General features: G+C 37.0%; 1 protein-coding gene across 27 annotated transcripts in view; it reads right to left on the reverse strand.

The window, feature by feature from the left end:
- EPB41L2 (erythrocyte membrane protein band 4.1 like 2) overlaps positions 1-19,550 on the reverse strand; it is a 233,587-nt gene that overhangs the window by 43,971 nt on the left and 170,066 nt on the right. For all 27 annotated transcript variants that reach the window (XR_008380064.1, XR_008380065.1, XM_053590674.1 and 24 more), the window contains 5 exons: positions 19,171-19,389; positions 17,085-17,172; positions 12,804-12,956; positions 12,076-12,173; positions 7,803-7,975 (listed from right to left, as the gene is read on the reverse strand). Coding sequence is in view for 25 of the 27 variants with exons in the window: in XM_053590674.1 (XP_053446649.1) it covers positions 7,803-7,975; positions 12,076-12,173; positions 12,804-12,956; positions 17,085-17,172; positions 19,171-19,389 (731 nt within the window). In the remaining 2 variants the exon portion in view is untranslated. The remainder of the gene's footprint in view (positions 1-7,802; positions 7,976-12,075; positions 12,174-12,803; positions 12,957-17,084; positions 17,173-19,170; positions 19,390-19,550) is intronic.

Consider the following 19,550-nt stretch of genomic DNA (forward strand, 5'->3'; position numbering starts at 1 on the left):
AAAAGGAAATCCAAAAACAGAATCAATTAAGAGATGAACGATATGAAGAATATAAAAAGGATATACCAGAACTGAAGGAACTGAAACAGTCAATTAGGGAACTTAAAGATGCAATGGAAAGTATCAGCAACAGGTTAGACCATGCAGAAGAAAGAATTTCAGAGGTAGAAGACAAAGTTTTTGAGATAACTCAGATAGTAAAAGAGGCAGAAAAGAAGAGAGAGAAAGCAGAACATTCACTGTCAGAATTATGGGACTTTATGAAGCGTTCCAACATACGAGTTATAGGAATACCAGAAGGGGAAGAAGAATGCCCCAGAGGAATGGAAGCCATACTAGAGAACATTATAAAACAAAATTTCCCAAATATCACCAAAGATTCTGACACACTGCTTTCAGAGGGCTATCGGACCCCGGGCCACCTCAACTCTAACCGAGCTTCTCCAAGACACATTGTGATGAACCTGTCCAAAGTCAAGACAAAAGAAAACATTCTGCAAGCTGCCAGGAGTAAGCGCCAGTTGACCTACAGGGGCAAATCCATCAGAGTTACCACAGACTTCTCTAATGAAACTTTCCAAGCAAGAAGACAATGGTCATCTACCTTTAATCTACTTAAACAGAACAATTTTCAGCCCAGAATTCTGTACCCTGCTAAGCTAAGCTTAAAAATTGACGGAGAAATCAAATGATTTACGGACATACAAACATTGAGGAAATTCGCCACAACAAGACCAGCTCTACAGGAAATACTTCAACCTGTTCTGCACACTGACCACCACAATGGATCAGCAGCAAAGTAAGAACTCAGAAATTAAAGGACAGAACTTAACCTCCACACTGATGCAAAAGACAAAACTAAGCAATGGACTCTCACCAAATAAGATGAATAGAATACTACCACACTTATCAATTATCTCAATAAATGTTAATGGCTTGAATTCCCCACTAAAGAGACATAGATTGGCTGACTGGATTAAAAAATACAAGCCATCCATTTGCTGTCTGCAAGAAACACACCTGGCTTCAAAAGACAAATTCAAGCTCCGAGACAAGGGTTGGAAGACAATTTTTCAGGCAAATGGAATTCAGGAGAAAAGAGGAGTTGCAATCTTATTTTCAGATACATGTGGATTTAAAGCAACTAAAGTCAAAAACGACAAAGATGGTCACTTTATATTGGTCAAGGGAAAAATACAAGAAGACATTTCAATTCTAAATATTTATGCACCTAATTTAAATGCTCCCAGATTCTTGAAACAGACCTTACTCAGTCTGAGCAATATGATATCTGATAATACCATCATAACAGGGGACTTTAACACTCCTCTTACAGAGCTGGACAGATCCTCTAAACAGAAATTAAACAAAGATATAAGAGATTTAAATGAGACCCTAGAACAACTATGCTTGACAGACACATACAGAACACTTCACCCCAAAGATAAAGAATATACATTCTTCTCATCACCCTATGGAACATTCTCCAAAATTGATCATATCCTGGGACACAAAACAAATATCAACAGAATCAAAAGAATTGAAATTTTACCTTGTATCTTCTCAGACCATAAGGCACTAAAGGTGGAACTCAACTCTAACAAAAATGCTCGACCCCACCCAAAGGCATGGAAATTAAACAATCTTCTGTTGAATAACAGATGGGTGCAGGAAGAAATAAAACAGGAAATCATTAACTTCCTTGAGCATAACAACAATGAAGACACAAGCTACCAAAACCTATGGGATACTGCAAAAGCAGTTTTGAGAGGAAAATTCATCGCTTTAGATGCCTACATTCGAAAAACAGAAAGAGAGCACATCAACAATCTCACAAGAGATCTTATGGAATTGGAAAAAGAAGAACAATCTAAGCCTAAACTCAGTAGAGGAAAAGAAATATCCAAAATCAAATCAGAGATCAATGAAATTGAAAACAAAAGAATCATTCAGAAAATGAATGAAACAAGAAGTTGGTCTTTTGAAAAAATGAATAAAATAGATAAACCATTGGCCAGACTAACGAGGAATAGAAAAGTAAAATCTCTAGTAACCTCAATCAGAAATGATAAAGGGGAAATAACAACTGATCCCACAGAGATAGAAGAGATCATCTCTGAATACTACCAGAAACTCTATGCCCAGAAATTTGACAATGTGAAGGAAATGGATAAATATTTGGAATCACACCCTCTCCCTAGACTCAGCCAGGAAGAAATAGAGCTCCTGAACAGACCAATTTCAAGCACTGAGATCAAAGAAACAATAAAAAAGCTTCCAACCAAAAAATGCCCTGGTCCAGATGGCTTCACTCCAGAATTCTATCAAACCTTCAAGGAAGAGCTTATTCCTGTACTGCAGCAATTATTCCAAAAAATTGAGGAAGAAGGAATCTTCCCCAACACATTCTATGAAGCAAACATCACCTTGATACTAAAACCAGGAAAAGACCCAAACAAAAAGGAGAATTTCAGACCAATCTCACTCATGAATATAGATGCAAAAATCCTCAACAAAATCCTAGCCAATAGATTACAGCTTATCATCAAAAAAGTCATTCATCATGATCAAGTAGGCTTCATCCCAGGGATGCAAGGCTGGTTTAACATACGCAAGTCCGTAAACGTTATCCACCATATTAACAGAGGCAAAAATAAAGATCACATGATCCTCTCAACAGATGCAGAAAAAGCATTTGATAAAATCCAGCATCCTTTTCTAATTAGAACACTGAAGAGTATAGGCATAGGTGGCACATTTCTAAAACTGATTGAAGCTATCTATGACAAACCCACAGCCAATATTTTACTGAATGGAGTAAAACTCAAAGCTTTTCCTCTTAGAACTGGAACCAGACAAGGTTGTCCTCTGTCACCTTTACTATTCAACATAGTGCTGGAAGTTCTAGCCAATACAATTAGGCAAGACAAGAAAATAAAGGGAATCCAAATGGGAGCAGAGGAGGTCAAACTCTCCCTCTTTGCTGATGACATGATCTTATACTTAGAGAACCCCAAAGACTCAACCACGAGACTCCTAGAAGTCATCAAAAAATACAGTAAAGGATATAAAATCAATGTCCACAAGTCAGTAGCCTTTGTATACACCAATAACAGTCAAGATGAGAAGCTAATTAAGGACACAACTCCCTTCACCATAGTTTCAAAGAAAATGAAATACCTAGGAATATACCTAACGAAGGAGGTGAAGGACCTCTATAAAGAAAACTATGAAATCCTCAGAAAGGAAATAGCAGAGGATATTAACAAATGGAAGAACATACCATGCTCATGGAGGGGAAGAATCAACATTGTTAAAATGTCTATACTTCCCAAAGCAATCTACCTATTCAATGCCATTCCTATCAAAATACCAACATCGTACTTTCAAGATTTGGAAAAAATGATTCTGCGTTTTGTATGGAACCGGAAAAAACCCCATATAGCTAAGGCAGTTCTTAGTAATAAAAATAAAGCTGGAGGCATCAGCATACCAGATTTTAGTCTGTACTGTAGTAAAGCCATAGTGGTCAAGACAGCATGGTACTGGCACAAAAACAGAGACATAAACACTTGGAATCAAATTGAAAACCAAGAAATGAAACTAACATCTTACAACCACCTAATCTTCGATAAACCAAACAAGAACATACCTTGGGGGAAAGACTCCCTATTCAATAAATGGTGTTGGGAGAACTGGATGTCTACATGTAAAAGACTGAAACTGGACCTACACCTTTCCCCACTCACAAAAACTGATTCAAGATGGATAAAGGACTTAAATTTAAGGCATGAAACAATAAAAATCCTCCAAGAAAGCATAGGAAAAACACTGGAAGATATTGGCCTGGGGAAAGACTTCATGAAGAAGACTGCCATGGCAATTGCAACAACAACAAAAATAAACAAATGGGACTTCATTAAACTGAAAAGCTTCTGTACAGCTAAGGACACAATAACCAAAGCAATGAGACAACCCACACAATGGGAAAGGATATTTGCATATTTTCAATCAGACAAAAGCTTGATAACTAGAATCTGTAGAGAACTCAAATTAATCCACATGAAAAAAGCCAACAATCCCATTTATCAATGGGCAAGAGACATGAATAGAACTTTCTCTAAAGATGACAGACGAATGGCTAACAAAAACATGAAAAAATGTTCATCATCTCTATATATTAGAGAAATGCAAATCAAAACAACCCTGAGATATCATCTAACCCCAGTGAGAATGGCCCACATCACAAAATCTCAAAACTGCAGATGCTGGCGTGGATGTGGAGAGAAGGGAACACTTTTACACTGCTGGTGGGACTGCAAACTAGTACAACCTTTCTGGAAGGAAGTATGGAGAAACCTCAAAGCACTCAAGCTAGACCTCCCATTTGATCCTGCAATCCCATTACTGGGCATCTACCCAGAAGGAAAAAAATCCTTTTATCATAAGGACACTTGTACTAGACTGTTTATTGCAGCTCAATTTACAATCGCCAAAATGTGGAAACAGCCTAAATGCCCACCAACCCAGGAATGGATTAACAAGCTGTGGTATATGTATACCATGGAATACTATTCAGCCATTAAAAAAATGGAGACTTTACATCCTTCGTATTAACCTGGATGGAAGTGAAGACATTATTCTTAGTAAAGCATCACAAGAATGGAGAAGCATGAATCCTATGTACTCAATTTTGATATGAGGACAATTAATCACAATTAAGGTTGGGGGTGGGGAAGCAGAAAGAGGGACGGAGGGAGGAGGGTGGGGCCTTGGTGTGTGTCACACTTTATGGGGGCAAGACATGATTGCAAGAGGGACTTTACCGAACAATTGCAATCAGTGTAACCTGGCTTTTTGTACCCTCAATGAATCCCCAACAATAAAAAAAAAAAAGTAGTTTCAAATGCAATGATATCAAAAGTTATATGACTATCAAATTAGAAGCTACAAAATGAAGTTGATAAAAAGCTGACTTTGCATACTTTTAAACACTTATAACTAATTTCAGTTTGCAATTTTCTTTCTGTATTTTGGGGCCAGTGAGCCAGCTGTCCCTCCCTTGCACCCTTAGCCCCGCCCCTCTGCTTCCTGGAATGCTTTAGCACCTCCTGCCACCTCGTCCTTTTGGTCTCAGCTGCCCTGGTTCTTCGTGGATAGGCCTTCCTTCCCATGTGGTCCTGTCTGAGCTGTGCCCCTGCTCATCATACTTCCCACTCTCAAAAAATCACTCCCTTCTCCCGACCCTGCCATGCACCTTGTGGGTTTCTTCTTGTAAATGACTGGCTTGCCTGCCTTCTTTTGGGTTTGATTTTCTAATCTCAGAGGAGTTTCCCTGTTCTAAAATAGCTGCTCTAGTTTGATTTCTATTTTGATATTTGATCTTTAAATAGAACAGTAATTTCTTTCTATATAATCACTAGAGGATTTTAATATGACAAGCATTAAAATGAGGGTTATTTTTTATATCTAAAGTTAAGTTATGGGTGGCACCTGTGGCTTAAGGAGTAGGGTGCTGGTCCCATATGCCAGAGGTGGCAGGTTCAAACCTAGCCCTGGCCAAAAAATAAATAAATAAATAAATAAAGTTAAGTTATTCTAGCCTAACTTAATAAACAGGAAAAAGAAAATACAGCACACATCAACAACAGAAAAAGGTTTATTGATGGGGAGTGGTCAGTACCAGGTTACAGCCTCGCTTTGCTTTAAGAGGAAAAAAAAAGGAGAACATAAGCCCTAACCCGAGAGTTCACTGTCTGTCTGGTCATGTATTGGTATAAAAGCCCTCCTATTTTTCACAATAACACAATAATCCCTTTGATGCCTTGCCCATCTGATGCATTACTGTGTCTCGAACACGAAGGGAAAAATAATGGATTACTGTGCTGTGTTTGTTGCTTTTCATTGTAAAAATCATTGTTTTCAGATACAGACCTCCTATAACCCTCTGCACTAGCTGCCTATACAAGATGGTGAGTTTCCTTGAGCACAGTTTATATACCTCAAAGAAAAGGCACTGGAGAAAGGCACTGGATTATTGCTCTTTTTAAACACTAAAATTTGTAATATTAGAGTTATAGAGCCTCATAGTTTCGAACGAAAGTTTAAAACAGTGTTCCAGAAAGAGCAATGATTTCTCTGGGGCATTAAACAACAGTGACTGCATTTATTCAGCACTTGCATAAATTCTCTGTGGCAAGGCTTGTGAAATATTTACATGGGTTGGCACATTTTGGGGATTTACTTGGAAAAGTGCTCAGAGTTGTTGATGAGCTAAAAGATATTCTGACGGCTATAGTACATTAATAAATCACTGAATTTAAATCACTACCATTTGGAAATGTGGACATTTGTTTGAAGCATGGTTCATGGTCCCTTTATGTATGTATGTATGGCTTCATAAAACTGTATGGAAGATTCACCAGAATCAAGATTTAATAAATATATACCAAAATCCCCCTGACAAATACTAGGAAATATCTCTGCGTATCCATCTACAACAAAATTTTTTCTAGGGAAAGTAGATCAGGGCCAATGGGTGCCAATCCTTCACTAAGGAGAGAATTCTTTTATCTGTTAGCATTATCTGGTCTGTTTTACCTAATTATGTAAAATATGTTAAAGTTAATATTTCTGAAAAATATCAAGGAATAAAAGTTTCTGCTGATAAACATTTTTAAAATAAAATTTTTTAATTTAATACTACTATATATATATTTTTAAGAATAAGCAACCAAAAATGTTAGAAAACTATTTCTTTATGTAGGAAATTGTCCATACTAATTACTTCCTATTACACAGAAAGAAAAAGTTCTTCATAAAGTATTCTAATATAAATCTAACCTTACTCTTTTATAGGGAATCTATCAACTCAAAATTGGACCAGGTAATAAGACACATACATGAATAAAAGCAACATCAATTTATTTCTCTATATAGTTTATATAAAACTAAAAATATGTAGCTAATTATAATTCAAATAGATAAAAATTTCACATATAAAAATTTCTACCCTTGGGTTAAAGAACAAATAAAACATATTTCCTTTCTTTTTGTTAAAGTGCTGTATTCAAAACTAATACTTTGAAACTATGAACATCTTCTCATACGATAGGAAGTTTTGTAAGCTTCAGCAAGAGTTTTTGAACTCATAAAAATTTGGTGCTAGGAATGTTTTGTGTTCATTTGAATTAAGATTCAGATGTTACCATACCAAAAGCCCTGAGGATTACATTTTACCATTAATTTACAAGTTCAAGAAATTAAACTATATAAAACCCACCACAAACAAGTCAAACCAGTAAAAACATATTTGTCCAACATCACATGAATAAGAGCTCTTAAGGAAGATTTTTGTGCAATGACAATACAAGTTCAGTATCCCTTATCCGAAAAGTTTAGGACCAGAGGAGTCTCTGATTTTGTATTTTCTCAGATTTTGGAATATTTGCATTATATATACTTACTGGCTAAGCATCCCAAATTCAAAAACCTCAAATCCAAATGTTCCAATAAGCATTTCTTTGAATAGAAATTTCAGATCTTAGAAACACTTTAGATTTCAGACTTGGGACATTTAACCTGTACCCCCACCCAAAATAATTTACATTCAGAATGACATTTTCAAAGCCCTACAAAATTATTTTCTTGTGACTTTAATAGCTTTTTGTTTATTCAGAAAAAAATGGCTACCCTCTAGGGTATTTCTGGTAGCCTTGTTAATGCGATGAACATTTTCTAACCTCATTGGATTAGATAAGAATCAATGAAAGCCAAAGGTATTATGATATAAATGTATTTACCTCCATCAAGACTCCTAGAGACCCGTTTACTAGAGGTGCGCTCAAAGTGTGGTGCTGGTCTATCTATAAGGGTGCTTGCCTGGCGGGTCTGTGCTTGGGTGCGGCCGCTGTAGCGGAATTTGGACCCCAAAGTCAGGAACTTGGCCTTTGGTGGCTGCTCTGGAGACACAAGCCTATGGGGAAGAAAAAGAACAAAATCAGACATTATGGATTTTAAAAAAAAAAAAAACAACTTTAAAAATCTGTATTTTAGTATCTCAAAAACAATTCTATCTTAACTTCCTAATGAAAAAAGAACATTATAAACCCTCTTACATACACAGCTTTATCGTAGTGATGAGTAAATCTACATTCATGTATTCATGAACATGTTTTTCTCAACCTAACCAAAGGAGCAGCTGTTCTCAGTGTATACCAAAGCTTATTTATTTGTATTAGTTTAAATCATTTATGTAAACACATATGTCTGAATTCTTGCTCCTAGCTATAAATGCCAAGTAGAAATCCATTACCATTAGTAATTCTTAATATTTATGCCTACTTCTTCCGGGAAAAAAGCATCTACTTCGGGAATCTGTTCCATCAAGTAATTCTTTCCCATGAAGAACACAACACATAGTTGATCTGCAGAGATGACTAAGATCCTTTCTTGTCAGTATAATTCTACTGCTTAAGCCCTGGGTTCATAGAGTGAAATCAAATTTTCTTGATGTCAAATATTTCCAGAATTATGCAAAAAAATGTTTTTAGTAAATGAGCCAATCTTTTTTTGGAATACAGTTGAAATTGTCTTGCTTTCATTGTCTAGTCATGAACTAAGAAAATGTCTTAAAAGAAAGAAAAATCTCAGAGCTCTTATAGAATTAAATAAAAAAGACTTCAGTTGATAACTCAAGAATATGAAGAACTACACCAAAACTTTTCATATCATTTACCAAGGAAGAGTGATTTCATAAAGAGCTCTTTATGACTTAAAGTGTTCCTAGACTTTCTGTACAATTTTTTAGAAATCTTCTGCTATGAAACAAGGAAGAGTTTGAAGTCAAGGTGAATCCTGATGTATAAATATATGAAGAAATTCTCCATCAACTCTATTCACCCAGAAAATTAGCATGTTAGAATTAAACTGATAAAAGAAGAGGTAATACATTCTGGCTTTCTTGGCTTGAATCTATTCATATAGGGAACAGAAGTGTTTCTTGATTTTCACAAGAAACATAGATGATGCTGCTGAAAAGGTGCAATTTGCCAAGAGCCAGGACCTCCAACTATACTTTAGACTAAAGAGCTACATTATTCTTCAATTATAATGCTGGAACCATAGAAATTTAGACTTGCTACACTATCTTCAGAAGAATAACATCAAAACCACTAAAAGACATTTATCATTTCACTTTAATGAATACGAAAACTATGAAAAAGGACTCATCTTTACCGAGAGTGGTAAAGACCTTGAGTGAGACAAGCATCAATGACGCATCAAAAAGAAATTCAAGCTTTACATACTTTGCTGCTTAAGATGTGCACATTAAAATGTTTTAATTTTTTTAATCTTGCCATTATAAATCAAGTATCTATGGAATATAAAAGAATAAGGTTTTTCTTAAAAACCCACTTGTCAATTACTAAAGTTGATCATACATTTAACTAGAGTAAATGCTTCCACAGGGCTTTCCATGTAGCCACTGATGACACTAACACACTTGGAATTACTCTGGTCCTACAATGTCAAGTTTAAGTGGTAGTTTCATGTCAAGCTAAAAGAATATCATGTTAATTTCTAATTCACACACTAGCAAGAACAACACACACACTGAGAAAAATGCAAAAAAGCACATCTGCTGCAAATGTAATGGGGGGAAGGAGAGTACAGCCACATATCTGGGTTTGAATTCCACATGTCCACCAGTCACCGTCTACAGGACCATAGGCATGTTTCTTAATCTCTCTTCCTCAGGTTTTCCCTTTGTAAAGTGAAGACAATAGCACCTGCCCCATAACATTTGTTGTCTTTTGTTTAAAAGAATAATCCCTATACAACACATACAATGGTGACAGGTTCAATTAAATACCCACACAAGGTAACATCTTTATTGTTATATTCTTCTTCCACTAGTATTAGTCCAGCTAACTGGATATCAATCAATAGAAAGATTTGTTTATTTTTTTAACAGTTTTGCAAGCCACTGTAACTTTCTAAAAAAATCATTTACACCTTTTAGGATAAATTAGAACAAATCCTCTGATCTGATCCAAAGCACTGTATAGACAAAGTCTGATTTGTGCTTTCTGTGTTAGATAAACAGTTTTACATAGTTTGTTAGCAATGTTATACAGCCTTTAAAATTTAAAAGAACTTTTGTTAACCATTATCTCAAAATTTTGCAGAAACAAATTGGTCTTCTTTTAAATTGGAGTCATGGTACTTTAGCAAAAATAATGAAGGAGACTAAGGCTTTACAGAGCTAACATATTTCAAAAACTCCTGTTAGAAGAATTAAGAAGACAGCACAGAAGTGGGGGCTGTGGACAGTATCAAAGAGCTGGGGCCCTGCCTCTGTTCAGGGCTGTGGCTGCTGTGCTCCCATGCAGAACCCTACTTCTAATCATCAGTTGCCTTGGCTGGTGTGAGAAATAAATAAATTACTGCACCATAAACCAATGGATTCTGTGTCAGACAACAATGTATGTTCAATGAATGTTAGCACTTGTTATTTCTAAAAGAATTATTGCTTTTATTACCACTATTTGACAGGAAAAGCTGCTGTCTGTCTGGCTTAGACCTGTGTCATAAATGTCATCTACTAGCTTTACAGGAGCAGGCTCATGCTGAATTGAAGAGAAATCTGTCATGGCTACCAGGAGAAATTATAAACTTTTGAAAATTTATATGGTCAGTATACCTGAGTCAGATCAATTCAAGCATATTTTATGAATTATATTTCTCCTCTAAAATAAATTTATTATAGCAAAACCAGATATTAGTCAATTTAACTTCAAGAAGGAGTTATATGTGCCAGCTGATAATTCACTACATACACTAGAAATGGTTCTTAAGTTTGTCTTGTGTATTATCTCATTCGATTTCCAGAATATCCATCACATACAAATGATGAAAGTGAAGCTCAGAGAGCCTGAGTCTCAGTTACACAGCTGGTATTACATATGGTGGGACAGCAACAGCACCTAAGTCCACAGCAAAGTCTAAACATGAACGGCCCAGAGCTAAGCTCTACAGTGCAGTGACAGGAAACTAAGGAAATGGAGAAAATGCAAATAAGCAAACTATGTATGCAAAATATGCCCTTGAAGAAAAGTATAAAAGGAGAAAGAACATAAGCTACAGATGGTTAGGCAATTAAAGGAGTTTATTGTTGTCTTATTTGGGGGGATTTTTTTTTTCTGGTTTTTAAAGAGCAAGACATGAACATGATTATTAGCTAAAGAAGCCAAGGGCACCCACTGAAGAATAAACAATTTACAAAGCAGGATCCTTTGTGAGGTGTGAAACAAGGGTCCAAAGCAGAGGAATGGCTGTCTTCTCCTTGAGATAGTAAAGTAGGGAAAGAAGGAATGGTGGTGGGGGTGATGCTTAGTCAGGGGCAAATGGAGAAAAAGAGAAGGTGCCCAACACTGACAACACTCAGGACCCACAGCTTCTACATTAAGTGAGCCATACAATGAAGGGCATCAGAGGACAGTGGCAGGGCACCTAGGGACTCAAGGTGACCACGAACATTTAGAATGACAAAGGAAGTAAAAAGAAGGATTGACTGCCTGCTAGCACGGACTATCCAGCTGATGCTGGTAACAGCACTAATGCACAGAGTAGTGCTGTTTTCTGTTATGAAGATAACTGCACGTGTTGCAATAGTTGTGTTATTTAAGGTAGTACTTGATAGCACAGGTACAGAAGAGGTGAGCCCAGACTGGGAAGGGAGATATGCAGAGAGGAGATAAGCCTGAGGCAGGTAGAACACACCCAACAAAGCAGCCAGGAGACCAGACCACAGGCTTCAGGCTGGATGATAATGGAGGGAAGAATGCAGCAGATGCAGGGCAGTGTGGTGGTTCCATCAGGAAGTAGAGTTCTGCACAACTGCAGAAGCGCTCAGGTCTCAGTGAGGACAAGGCACGGCCTCAGGCCACAGGGAAGAACACGGAGAAGACTGCAGACAAAGGAGACAAGGGCGGGGCGTGGACGCACCTAGGGCCACAGCAGTGCCACTCCAAAGTTACCAACAGCAATCCCGTGACACTTCCAGAGAATTACCTGTAGAAAGTGTGATGCTCCACGCATACTTTCCATAACCGTTTCGCTGCGCGGTGGTTTGGCAGTTTGAATCCAATGGTGCTCTCAAACTGTTCCATCTGGAATAAATCCACAGAACAAATCAGCATATTCCCTTAAGAGTTGACTAGAAGCTGCTGAAAAACATGAATTCAGATGTTTCTATAAAGATTGAAAAAGGTAAATATTGTCTATCTAATACAATCTTACAAAATAAGTTTTTCAGAGACTGCAGTACTATTTTCTATGACAAGCAAGTATCAGCTATCCTTCAATGTCCACTGAAACTCATTTTGTCACCTGCCTATTGATCTCTACCACTCAAATTGATTCAACAAGAAAAAATGAGCCCTCACTCTGGCCAGGCACTTAGTACTTTTTATTTTTTGCCAAAGGTATGGATTTGTTTTTTTAAGCAACAGAAAAAGATACATGCAGGTTTATCAACAAGAACCCCGACTTTTATTTTTATTTTTTTGGCAGTTTTTGACCAGGGCCGGGTTTGAACCCACCACCCCTGGTATATGGGGCCAGTGCCCTACTCTTTGAGCCACAGGTGCTGCCCAGAACCCTGACCTTTTTACCACGGAATAAAGAATAGTTCATTTCCTTCAGATTTTAATGGAAAAGAATTCATTTAGCTCAAGGCTGTAAAGCAGCACACTGACACAAATGATTAGGTATCCAGCGGGTGACGGGACATTGCTTACCTCTGCAGGCCTGACTTTAATGTAGAAGTTACTGCGCTTATAGGAAATCTTCAAGATTTTTGGCCAAGCAAAACGATTGATTCTCAGTCTGTCTTTGTAAATAAGAAGGCCATTAGCACACACACCCAGCTTGATGTCCACGCCTTCCGAGTCCTGCCAAGCATAACCCAATTAACCACAGTTAGAGGTGTGAAAGGTATAGGAATAAAGAAGCTAATTAGCTCCCAGAAATCAAGAATGCCAACTTAACAGGCTTGTATTTAGATTTTAGTGACAGTTCGTTAAGTTAATGGAAAGAGCAAGACACACACACATCTAAAATCTACTCATCTTGAGGGATCAGATTTGATTAGCCATAGAGTTATGGCAACATAACCATAGAACACAATATTCTTCAAATATATAATGCATATATTCTTAAGCTCTGTTGTAAAAGTGAATAAGGAAGAGGGGACACAACTAGATTAGATATCCTAAAGATAAGGGAGATAAAATGTGCTTTCTTGAAGGTTATCGCAGCCCTCACAAAATAGTTTGTTATCCCACCCTAAGCTGTATTCAACCATTTTACTTCAGGCCTATCTACCTTAGGTGAATTACACCCCTACCTAATAGCTGTTAAAATTATACCAATATTTTGCAAAGTACCAATCCCTCAAAGAAAATTTCTCTTCTAGGCTGACAGTCTTGAAATCTCTGAATTCTTTCAAGCAGTTTTTCAATAAGTCGGAGTGCTGACACCCAGTTCTCACTAAAAATTCCTTTGGCTGGCTTATTTCAAAGGACTGCAGACTATTACTGAAGTTATTAGTAGTTTTCTTTCCTCAGAGCAATAATTTAACACAGATGACAATCTAGAATAAACATAAGCCTGAAAGACTTCTTAAAAACCAAATAAATTTACAGACAATAGTGAAAAACTGTCTCCTCACATTTTAAGTAGAGCTGAAGATCTAAGAGGCACAATACTCAAAACATGCAAATCATTGTTATCTTTAAGGGGAGAAACACATCTCATTCAAGATATACAAAATTGAAGAATACCATTTGAAGATATTCACATTCTCAGAGATCACTAACAACATGAAACAAATTCTCTCAAAAAATGCTGAAACAAACACTATATTCAAGTTAGTCCCAATTCAATAAAAGCATGACATTTGACTGTCTTATTACTAAGAATAATTTAACACAATTTATATGAGTTTTCAAAAATGAAAGTAGACTACTAAGTCACTGATCCCAATTGTTTTCTCTGCTGTGACACTTAAGATAATTCATACTCACAATAAAATTACATTAGATCGACCTGAGCAAGTTTAAAAAAACTAATCTATTGCTTTACTCACCCTTATCCTGCAGCTACAATTCTCTCTCTAGGAATCGAGTAAGAAGCTGTGGGGGAAATCAGGCACAGGTGCCCAAGCAACTTGGCTCCAGACCCACACAGTGTGTTTGCCAAAACCATCACTGCCCATGGCCACAAGGAGCAAGGCGGAAGATTGCCCGAGACGGCCTGTTCTCACCACAAGCGAGAAGGCAACCCACATTTGAAACACGGAACAAGACATCTCTAGTATGAAGCAACTTTGGAACAGGACAAGGAAGCTATTTTATCTGACTTAAAAATAAATACAACCCAGATTCAAATAAATCGGTTGATTTTGGTACTATTCTTATAAAATTATTTTATGATGATCAGTATTTGTGTGAATAAAGATTAAAGATGAAATGTAGGAAGTGAATGGGAATGCCTTAATCCTCCATATTTGAGTTATGCCATTCACCAACAAAAGCAGAAAAATACACTAATAAAAAGGAACACCTTCTCTGCCTTGCTCACTGCCCAAAGAAGCTGCCTCATATAGAATTCCATTTCAGTATGTAGAAGCTCTTGCAAAAGATCATGGAGAAGAAGGGATGGGAGGTTAGGGGATTTCATACCCAGATTCCCTCCCTGCATAGGCTGGTTGTGTCCCTCTGACAATGGCTCCTCTCGAGACAGACATCTCCACACAGATCTGTCCACATGGGTTCAGGTAACTAGTCTATCCTTCCTCCTTCAGATCTAGAGGGGTTAAAAGAGCTGCTGACACTAGCCTAGGGGGAACATATGGTTTCCTGCACCATTGACAAGAGTCCTTATATTCAACACTCTTCAACTCATCCTAACATGATAAAATAAATAAATCTGATCTCAAGACAATAAAAAGGCATAAAACTTTAAACTACGTGAAAATTGATTTTAAATTGCTGCAGATGATCTTTTCAATAAGCCACAACTAGTTTACGTATCAAAAATATTACCTAATAAGTCAATCAGATAATAAACAGAATGAAGGTTGCTTTGAATTTTTTTAATATTCTACTTGTATACAGCAAAAACTGACATTGATACTTATAATACAGCCCGTAACTTTAACTTTTCTAAGATACAACATTTAAAAACAAGAATCTTGAAGCCATGCAACATTGCCCTCTTAGAACTGGTTCCTAACTAATGATCAACAAGGGTAGAGGGAGATGCAAGAATAGCAGGGCTTAGAGGAGGAGAGAGATGGGCTTGGGAGATCTTTTTGGTACCAAATCTGTTCTCTCCTCCCTCCCTTATTTCTGTCTCTTGGTTAACCCAGCCTGTCCCCATCATATAGAAAATCAGCTGAAAAACACTAAAATGAAAGGATAGTCTGTTTTCCTCCTAGCAGGATTTATCAGAAGGTACCAGCACTATTTAACAATATGTGGCATTAAGCAAGTCCTTCATTCTCTGCACCCTGCTCTATGTAGTTGTAAAATAAAGATATTCACATTTTAAATGAGATGGTGTCCGTGAAAGTACTCTTAAAAATTAAAGGCCTACAACACTTAGTAATACTTAACAGTTAAAAATGACACTGCCAGAAACGATTTATTGACTTGGAAAAAATGTTAATAATAGCAAGTTAAAAAAAGGAAAAAAAAAGCCTAATAAACATGATACTTATTGTTATGACCCATTTCATACAGAAAGGCACAATTCAACTACTCAAAGATCTTTAAATAAAAAGGAAATGTATCAAAATATTAACAGTGCTTATTTCTACATAGAGAGATTTAACTAATAAATAAATAAATAAATAAATCTATTTATTTATTTAAATAAATAGATTTATTTCTACATAGAAATTCTTATTTTATAAGAGATTCTTAAATAAGAGATTCTTATTTTCTTCTGTGTGCCTCTAATTTCTACTATGTCCATGGAAAAATTATTTATCTGAGGCCTTGGGAAAAAAATTATCTTTGAGTAGGGGGCTTTCCTAGAGATTTCCTAAATCATATAAGCGGGGCTTGTAAACTTTATCTAGTGACAGATTATATAGAATTCTGGGACAGATGTTTCAAAACCAAATCCATCTTTCACCTCGCCTCCAATTCTCCTCCTTGACTCTGCCCACTACCGTGTTAATTATCTAAGCTAGAATCACAAAGTAGGTAATGTTTGTTACTGGTAACCAACCACAGGAATGTGCTTCTGTCACTAGCATACCTGAGTGTATATCACAAAACTAGATACGTTATTGCCTATTTTATTGTGTAAAGTGTTCTGTCATGTTTTTATGTTTCTCAAATGAATCCCCTTTTAAAAATGTCAATGAAATGTCTTTTAAGGAATTTTTAAAATTATTTTTCCGGGACTTTTATTTATGGTATTTTTATTTTTTTTGGACTATGGCATTCAAGACTGTGTCCTTCAAGATCATGTTCAGCTCTCCATATCTCCATTATCCCATTATTTTACTACTTCTCAAATTAGACTAAAGGTGCTCCATCACCCAGAGCTAGGACACCATTCTTTATCTTTCACCAAGTACAAAACAGACCTTCAGGAAAAAGCCAAAGCCTAGAAGCTTTCTGGAAGTGGTCATTACCATGAGGCTTTTGCCCTGTTATGGTTGCTAAGATCTGTTCCCCTCTCCCAAGATAAAGGTGGGAGAGGGAGCTAGAACACAGAATAAACCAGAGTAGGGTAAAAACAAGGTGTGTCTCAAGATAAGTACCCAATGAAAATGCATTAATTAAAAAGACCAGGAAAAGAAGTAGGGGGAGAATAAATGGTTCATCTCATGACCATAAACCCCATGATTACTCAAAAAAAAAAAATTACAAAGACCCTCAAGCGAAGGCCAATAGGCTTTTCCTAAAAGTGAACTAGGTGAAGTAGGCCATCTGAAACTGAAGCCCTCTCAAAACTTCACTAAACACACTGGAATGATGCTACTTTCTATTATATTGACGTACCTTGGCATGATGTAGGTCAACACCATACATGGAAAGTCTCTTTGCATTTTCTACGAACTGTGAATCAGCTTGTGCTGGAGATAAGCCCCTAAGAATCAAAAGAAACACTATTATTTCATTGGTGGATGCAAAGCAAATGTGGTCAAAATGGGGGGAAGGAGTGTCTATGCTTGAAGAGTTTGGGGTCCAGGAAGTGACCCACCTAAGCTGGCACAAAACAGATAAAAAGACTCAACTGTCAACCTCTAGTATTTTCCTCTTAAGATCCTCTAACCTAAACCCACTAACTGTAAATTACCTCCACTCTTACCAGTTTTAAAGCGTTGATTTTTATTATTTCCCCATGGGAAAAAAGCCATAGCAATAATGGGTATAACATGAGTTAAATGAAAATAAAAAAGATTTCATCTTTCTGAGATAGATAAATTATTAACCTTACTTTTATTTTGCTAGGAATGATAATAAAGATTGAAATTACCTGAATTTGATTTTACACCTATGATAGATAACACATATCACATTCTGTCATACTACAATTATTGTCATTCCTATCTTTAACCCTAACTAAACAATTAATGCTCATATTCCCCAAGGCATTTCAGTACCTGACATTTCATATTAGAATTATACAGTAATTGTTTATTGAGTAGAATTGAAATGATGTTAAAAAGGAAATATTGAGTGAAATATTACAATTATTTTTTAAAGAAAAATCAATAAATGTGGCCTACTTAAAACCTTCTAATCTTTGAAAGTTGCTTTCAAATGTTTTAGTAAATATTTTTAAAAACTACAATTTTGCAATACAGAACAAATTATAATATTATAGCTAGGGTTATAAAACTTTTGTAAAAATGTACTTTCTTTTCACAGATACAAAAGTACCCAAAGTTTAATATGGTATTTACACCTAATGTCATTTTTTAGTAATCCTTAGATAAGCCAAAGGGGCATCTGATGTGGATAGTGGAACCACCTGCACATTTCTCATTTTTTGCTTTGTTTGGTTTTGTTTTTTGACTGTCTGAGACAGTCTCAGCTAAGTTGTTCTGGCTAGAGTACAGAGGTGTCATCATATTTATAGCAACCTAAGATCCCTGGGCTAAAGCAATCCTCCTGCCCCAGCCTCCAAATAGTTGGGACTACAGGCACATGCTATACCTTGCATGTCTAATTTTTTTATTTTTTGTGGAGATGAGGTATTGCTCTTGCTCAGGCTGGTCTTGGACGTCTAACTTCAAGTGATCCTCCTACCTCAGCCTCCCAGAGTGCTAGGATAACAGTCAAGAACCACGACACCCGGCCCCCACACTTCTATTACATCCATCACCACCTGCATGTCTAATTCAAATCCCAAGGCTTTGTCATCTCCCTGACTTTCTCATCAAACATAGTAATAAAAACAAAAGGCAGAAAAAATACAAAGTAAATGCCTATTATATGTATGTAGGTACTTTGGTTCCAGTATGTGTGTGTGTTAAGGGGTGAGAGTAAGGAAAAGGAGATGGGGAAAAGTACATTTAGCCAATAAATGAAGCATTTACTTCCATGAACACAGGTCCTGTTACAGTCATAAAAACAGAGAAAGGAGGGCGGTGCCTGTGACGCAGAAGAGTAGGGCACCGGCCCCATATGCCAGACATGGCGGATTCAAACCCAGCCCTGGCCAAAAACAAACGAACAAACAAACAAAACAAAACAGAGAAAGGACTCTGGTGGTGCTGGCTGATAATGCTAAGTGAGGTTCCAAAAAGAAAACTGGATAATGCCTAAAACCGTGCCCAAATGTCTAACAAGTGTCCCAAGAGATGCTACTTAAATCTGCCTAAAACTGTACCCAAATGTCTAACAAGTGTTCCAAGAGATGCTACTTAAATCTGCCTAAAACTGTACCCAAATGTCTAACAAGTGTTCCAAGAGATGCTACTTAAATCTGCCTAAAACTGTACCCAAATGTCTAACAAGTGTCCCAAGAGATGCTACTTAAATCTGCCTAAAACTGTACCCAAATGTCTAACAAGTGTTCCAAGAGATGCTACTTAAATCTACCACGGCCATTCTCTCTCTAAGACGCACGGCCGCAGACCTGTGGGTTTTGTGCAGCTCTGCCACCTTTTCTTCCAGCTCCTTAGTCTGTGCTGGGGCAAACTGGTATTCACTGAGGTCAATGTTGCCATGCATTTCTGGGTCATAGTCTCCAAGTTCAGCCTGCAGTATGTACGATCCCAGGAGGGCATGAGTTGCAAGGGAGCAGGGCAGGTGGCCAGAGGCAATGTCCTGCCGGAGCTGAAGGCACAACAAGTATCTGTGAGAGGCAGAGGGAGAAAGGGCCAGAGGAGAACAATTAGTTAAGATTATAGCACTTCAAATCCTTAAAAGCTAACTTCCCTTTGAAAACAATTAAACAATATATAAGCATTCTTCGTATCCACAGCAAAAACAGTTTTCTCTAAAAAGCCTCACCTT

This window comes from Nycticebus coucang, chromosome 5, assembly GCF_027406575.1.
Source record: "Nycticebus coucang isolate mNycCou1 chromosome 5, mNycCou1.pri, whole genome shotgun sequence".
Taxonomy (NCBI): domain Eukaryota; kingdom Metazoa; phylum Chordata; class Mammalia; order Primates; family Lorisidae; genus Nycticebus; species Nycticebus coucang.